Consider the following 6,720-nt stretch of genomic DNA (forward strand, 5'->3'; position numbering starts at 1 on the left):
CACCACACCCAGCTAAGTTTTTGTATTTTTAGTAGAGATGGGGTTTCACCTTGTTGGCCAGGCTGGTCTCGAACTCCAACCTCAGGCAATCCACCCGCCTTGGCCTCCCAAGGTGCTGAGATTACAGGCGTGAGCAACCATGCCTGGCCTGTTGTAGCAGTTATAAAATGATGATCTTCCCACCTCAGCTTCCTGAATAGCTAGCTGGGACCATAGGCATGCACCACCATGCCCTGCTAATAATAAAAGTAGCCTCTAAAGATTATTATGAGCACTCAGATTACTCAGAGGAATCAAGACTCAGAGAGAATGCCAAAGTCAGTATATGGTCCCTACGGCCTGATTCTCTGCTACCTTCTGACCTCACCTCCTGTCTTCCTCAGTTCCAGCCTCGTGGCCCTGTGTCTTCTTCCCAAGCACCCCAAGTGGGCTCCCACCTCAGGCCATTGCACTTACTGTCCCCAGACAGCCACAAGGCTCACTCCTGCCCCTTCTCTAGGTCTCTGCTCTGATGCCACCTGAGTGAAGCCTTCCCTGACCATCCTACTTAAAACTGTAACCTTCACACACACAAGCTTCCCACCCTGTTCTTTTCTCCATAGCACTTATGACTATCTAACATTCCATACAATTTGTATATTTTACTTAAACACTTGATTACTGTCTTCCCCATTATAACCTCCACAAAGGGAGGGTGTTTTTTTTTTTTTTTTTGAGACGGAGTCTCGCTCTGTCACCCAGGCTGGAGTACAGTGGCGCAATCTCGGCTCACTGCAACCTCTGCCTCCTGGGTTCACGCCATTCTCCTGCCTCAGCCTCCTGAGTAGCTGGGACTATAGGCGCTAGCCACTACGCCGTGCTAATTTTGAGTATTCTTTAGTAGAGACGGGGTTTTACTGTGTTAGCCAGGGTGGTCTCGATCTCCTGACCTCGTAATCTGCCCGCCTCGGCCTCCCAAAGTGCTGGCATTACAGGAGTGAGCCACCACGCCCAGCCGGGCGGGGGTTTTTGTTCATCGTGTTCACTGCTATATTTCCAACTCCCAGAGCAGTGCCTGCCATCTCATAGGTGCTCAATAAATCATTGTTGGGTGAATGAGTAAATAAATAACAGTCCCTACCTTGTAAGCATCTGATGCGATTGTCCACATAAAGCACTGAGTCCAGGGCCTGGTCCACTGTGAGCGCTGACTTAATGATGGCCATTACAGTAATTCAGGTTCTATTCTTGAAGGTTCTTAGTTTCTAACCTTCTATGAGTTAACACATGTAAAGCGCCTTAGAACAGGGCTGGTTGCCCAGTAAATTCTCCGTTAATGATAGCTATTATCATAATTAGGCTTCTATTTTCAAAGTAGCTTCGGTGCCAAGCTTCTGTGAATTATGAATTATACTTCCCATCTCAGAGACCAAGCCCAAGTTTTGGCAAGGCTGTAAAGAGCTGATCCTCTGCCACCCTTGGATTCATCCCTACAGCTCTGGCCTCCTTGGCACACCAGGCAGGCTCCTCTGGCCTGGAGTGTTCTTCCGCATTGATGTACATGGCTCCCCCCGGCTTCAGATCTGTCGCCTTCTCAGGGAGGACTACACTCTTTAAAACTGCAGCCTCCTTCCAGAACAGTTCTCCCTTCAGTCCTTTTTAAAAATTTTTTGTTGGGACAAATTCTTGCCATCATCCAGGCTAGAGTGCAGTGAGCAGTGGCATAATCACAGGTCACTGCAGCCTCAACCTCCAAGGCTCAAGTGATCTTCCCACCTCAGCTTCCTGAATAGCTAGCTGGGACCATAGGCATGCACCACCATGCCCTGCTAATTTAATTTTTTGTAGATGGGGTCCCACTGTGTTGCCCAGGCTGGTCTTCAACTCCTGGCCTCAAGAATCTTCCCACCTCAGCCTCCCAAAGTGCTGGAATTATAGACGTGAGCCACTGGCCTCCCTTCAGTTTTTTTTGGTTTTTTGGAGACAGGTTCTCACTGTTGCCCAGGCTGGAGTGCAGTGACATGATCACCACTCACTGCAGCCTTGACTTCTCAGGCTCTAGCAATCCTCCCATCTAAGCCTCCCTAGTAGCTGGGACTATAGCTGTGCACCATTGTTAGCCCAGATAATTTTCTGTATTTTGTAGAGATGGGGTTTTGGCATGCTGCCCAGACTGGTCTCGAACTCCTGCGCTCAAGCGATCCGCCCACCTCAGTGCTGGGATTTCAGGAGTGAGCCACCATGCCGGGCCTCCTTTCAGTGCTTTATTGTTCTCACGGCATTTGTCAGCACCCAGCATATGCTGTATCTTACTTGTTTATGTCTGTCTTCACCAGCAGCCTCTACCCACTCCCATGTAAGCTCCATGAGGACAACGATTTTATTTTATTCACTGGTGTGTTCCCAATGCTTAGCACACAGCAGGTACTCAAAAATATTTGTTAAATGAATTAATGGATCACAATCCCTATCTCCCAGGGTTATTCTAAGAAGCTGATAATCTCATGCAAATTAAGTGCAGCACTCTGTAAGTGCTCGGAAAATGGCAGCTGTAATTATCATTAAGGTTCTATTTTTGTAAGTTCCTAGATGCACCATTTCTATGAGTCAATATATATAAAGCCCTTGGACTGGCACCAGACACCCAGGAAGCGCTGAGGAAGCGTAGCTGTGATTATAATTAAAGTCCTCTTTGTGGAAGTTCCTAGGCGATGTGGCAGAAAGCCCTAGCTGTCCTCCACGAACCGTTTTCTGCTTTCTGGGCGCTTGGCTAGACTGCTTCTCCCAGGTTGTTTTTGCAGTTAGCTGTGGCCACGTATCTAATTTCTCAGCAGAGGCGTGTCAATGGAACCAGTGTGTGCCCCTGGCAGGCCAGGGCTTGTAAGACAACACGTGCACCTCACCAGGTTCCCTGTCCTCTTCTGTCAGCAGGACCCAGGCCATAGCCACCCAGTCTGGACCATGGGGGAGACAACAGGCTTAAGGGATGGCCTGGGTCCCCAAATGACTCACCCAGCACTATTTTGTGAGTGAGAAATGAAATTCTATTGTTAGAGCCTATGGAAATACCATCAAATACAAGCACATAGTAAATGTTAGTTATCTTTCCCAAAAGACCCCGAGGTTCCCCAAGAAGGAGCACAGGGGAAATACACACACACACTCTCTCTCTGTCTGAACCAACACACACAGATACAGATTTTGGCTTTTATTCTGGCCATCACACATCTACTTCTAAGACAACACAGACCGGCAGTACCCCATCCCCCATGACCACTGTCACAACCCGAATTTCCTCAGGCCCCCTCCTCCCACCCCACCCCTTCTGCCAAGCTCCCTGTGTGGGGGCTCTGCCTACACCTCACCCCGGGCGTGCAGCATGAAGTGCCCGTGCAGCTCCCCCAGGTTGTCGAAGGAATCCTCGCATTCCGTACAGTGGTAGGTTCCCTCCTCCTCCTCTTCCTCCTCCTCCTCCCGCCCAGCTGGTCGGCCCTCCCCAGCCCGAGGTGGTTCCTCCTCTTCCTCCCCGAGTGCCCTGCCTTCAGGGGCTGGTGCTTCCTGGGGGGCTGTAGCAGGGCAGCAGAGCCGGCAGGGTGGGGTTCCCGGTGGGGCCTCCCCAAGGGGTGAGCGGCCACAGAGCTGGCAAGGCTGAGCCGGGGGGCCCGGGGGCTGGGCTGCACGGGGGGCCCGGCGGGATGGGCCACCACGGCCCCCCCCAAGGCGCTGCTTCACCTTGTAGCCAGGATCATATTCGGGATCGTCAGTGGTCTCCTCTTCCTCCTCCTCCTCATCTTCTTCCTCTTCGGAGTCCGGCTCTGAGAGAGTGTATTCTGAATCAGAGGAATGCTCAGGGCCTGGAGGGGGAAAGACAGGGGGAGACAGTGGCATCAGAGGAAAGAAGGCTAGGCCCAGCTGTCCCCTCCCTGAACCTCACATTCAGACTTGCCATAGTATGACCAGGGTAGCCTGGGCACTACCCTTCTCTTCCCCACAGATGAGTCCCCATGGCATAGAACAAGGCTGGCAGCCGGTAGATTCCCTGTATCTTTGTGTCAAGCAAATGAATGTCTTCTAAGAACTGCATGGGACAGGACTGGGCATGGTGGCTCATGCCTGTGATCCCAGCACTTTTGGGTGGCCAAGATGGGAAGATCACTTGAGCCCAGAAGTTTGAGACCAGCCTGGGCAATATAGCAAGACTCCGTCTCTATAAAAAATTTAAAAATTAGCCAGGCCTGGTGACACATTGCCTGTAGTACCAGTTTCTCAGGAGGCTGAGGCGGGAGGATCACTTGAGCCGAGGAGTTTGAGGCTGCATTTGAGCCATGACTGCGCCACTCCCTTCCAGCCTGGGAGACAGAGTGAGACCTCACCTCTTAAAAATAATTTTTTTGGCTGGGCATAGTGGATTATGCCTGTAATCCCAGCACTTTGGGAGGCCAAGGAGGGCAGATCATGAGGTCAAGACCAGCCTGGCCAACATGGTGAAACCTTGTCTCTACTAAATACACAAAAATTAGCTGGGTGTGGTGTCAGGTGCCTGTAATCCCAGCTACTCGGGAGGCTGAGGCAGGAGAATTGCTTCAACCCAGGAGGCAGAGGTTGCAGTGAGCTAAGATTGCACCACTGCACTCCAGCCTGGATGACAGAGCAAGACTCCGTCTTGGGGAAAAAAAAAAAACTCCATGGGGAGGTGGGTTGGGAGGCGTTTAGGAAGGACAAAGCAGGAGTAGTAAAAAACCACCAGTAACAATAGCATCCTTGCTATTCTAGAAGCCCTGTTCCTATACATTAACTCACTAAATCCCCAACAACCCTTTGAGGGTGATACTATTACTATCCCCAGTTGATGGATGTGGAAACTGAGGCACACGAAGGCTAGACGACTTACTCCCCTGTGGTTACACAGCTCTGGCAGGAAAAGCTGAACCTGGGCCATGGCCGACACTGGATCATTTTAGGGAGACAACCATTTGAAAAGGTATTTGTGCAAATTAAAACACATACATACACACAGATGTACTTTTCTGTGGCCATGGAGAGAGATATATATATATAGGTGAATTAAAATATTTATTTACAGGTGAGATATTACTGTGATTTCACAGTTATCAAGGACATGCCTAGGACAAGTTTAGGTTTAAAGGAAAGGGCCTGTAATCCTAGCACTTTGGGAGGCTGAGGTGGGCGGACTGCCTGAACTCAGGAGTTCATGACCCACCCTGGGCAACATCATGAAACCCAATTTATTTCTTGTATTTTTTGTATTTTTAGTAGAGACTAAAAATACAAAAATTAGCCAGGTATAGGGTGGTGGGTGCCTACAGTCCCAGCTACTCGGGAAGCTGAGGCAGGAGAACTGCTTGAACCCAGGAGGCAAAGGTTACGATGAGCCAGTATCAAGCCACTGCACTCCAACCTGGGTGAGAGAGCGAGACTCCGTTTCCAAAGAAAAAGAAAAGGCGAAAAATTTTAAAGTTGATATATGGAAAAGGGCGACATCAGCTGCCATTATGGGGGCGCACAGAGTAATGGCTGGGGATGGGGTCCCCGTGACCACAGTGTGGGAAGTACCAGCTTTTTTGGCCTCAGTGGCAGGAGCCTGCCAAAAGCCTTACCTTGTATCCATCCCGGCCCCATTCCTCAGTTTCTCCCAGAACCCAGAGGATCCTGCTACTGCACCCTGTGCTCCGCCCTTGCTCCTGTCATCACAGTGGCCACAAGGCTCTTCATACCAGGCTCCTCACCTTCCCTGACACCCCAGGCCCGTACCTGCCTCAGGGTCTTTGCCATCCTTTCTGCCGATGTCACTCTCCATTCCATGTCTCTTCTCAAGTGTCACCTTCTCAGTGACACCCTGGCCACTCCCTAGCACTCCCTATGCCCCTTACTCTGCTTGATTTTTCTCCATCTTCTTTTGAGATGGAGTCTCGCTCTGTCATCCAGGCTGGAGTGCAGTGGTGTGATCTCAGCTCATTGGAAACTCCACCTCCTGGGTTCAGGCAATTCTTCTGCCTCAGCCTCTCAAGTAACTGGGATTACAGGCGCGCACCATCACGCCCAGGTAATTTTTGTATTTTTAGTAGAGACGGGGTTTCACCTTCTTGGCCAGGCTGGTCTCAAACTCCTGACCTCAGGTAATCCACCCATCTCAGCCTCCCAAAGGGCTGGGATTACAGGTATGAGCCACCGCGCCGGGCTCATTTTTCTCCATCTTCTGACTCACTGCATACAGCATTTGCTTGTGTGCTTGTTTATTGCCTGTCCCCGACAGCAGGGATTTTGTCTGGTTCACTGCTGTGGCCTTAGCATCTAGAACACTTCCTTTGTACAAAGAAAGTACTTACGACATATTTATGGCATGGATATCTCTGCATGGAATTTGAAAAGCCTGTTCTGAGGCTTCACACACACTGTTCCTCCCTCTGGTGGGAATGTCCTGCCCTAGTTTTTCCCACCATCCTTTAGGACCCAGTGGGAGGCCTTCCTCTTTGGTGAGGCCGTCCCAGACCTCCTCATCCCAGGCAGCCAGTCATTTTTTCTACCACCCTCCTGGTGGGTTCCCAGCATCACCAGCCCAGAACGGGTTATAACCGTTTTCTTCTGAACATCGGCCCCTGCAGCTCTCTCCTACTGGTTCCCGCCATTTAACAATCGTTTCCTGGCCGGGCGCGGTGGCTCACGCCTGGAATCCCAGCACTTTGGGAGGCCGAGGCGGGTGGATCACGAGGTCAGGAGAAC

At 50.8% G+C, this 6,720-nt stretch overlaps 2 protein-coding genes across 3 annotated transcripts in view; one reads left to right on the top strand and one right to left on the bottom strand.

Moving 5' to 3' along the window:
• Nucleotides 1-6,720, top strand: part of SRRM5 (serine/arginine repetitive matrix 5) — a 19,041-nt gene that overhangs the window by 8,152 nt on the left and 4,169 nt on the right. The window lies entirely within an intron of this gene.
• The window catches only part of ZNF428 (zinc finger protein 428), a 12,765-nt gene continuing 9,217 nt past the window's right edge, over nt 3,173-6,720 (bottom strand). For both annotated transcript variants that reach the window (XM_011997701.1, XM_011997700.1), the window contains exon 3: nt 3,173-3,833. In XM_011997701.1, coding sequence (XP_011853091.1) covers nt 3,334-3,833 — 500 coding nt within the window. In that variant the 3' untranslated portion in view covers nt 3,173-3,333. The remainder of the gene's footprint in view (nt 3,834-6,720) is intronic.

The sequence above is a fragment of the Mandrillus leucophaeus genome, unplaced genomic scaffold (genome assembly GCF_000951045.1).
Source record: "Mandrillus leucophaeus isolate KB7577 unplaced genomic scaffold, Mleu.le_1.0 Scaffold546, whole genome shotgun sequence".
NCBI classification, from domain to species: domain Eukaryota; kingdom Metazoa; phylum Chordata; class Mammalia; order Primates; family Cercopithecidae; genus Mandrillus; species Mandrillus leucophaeus.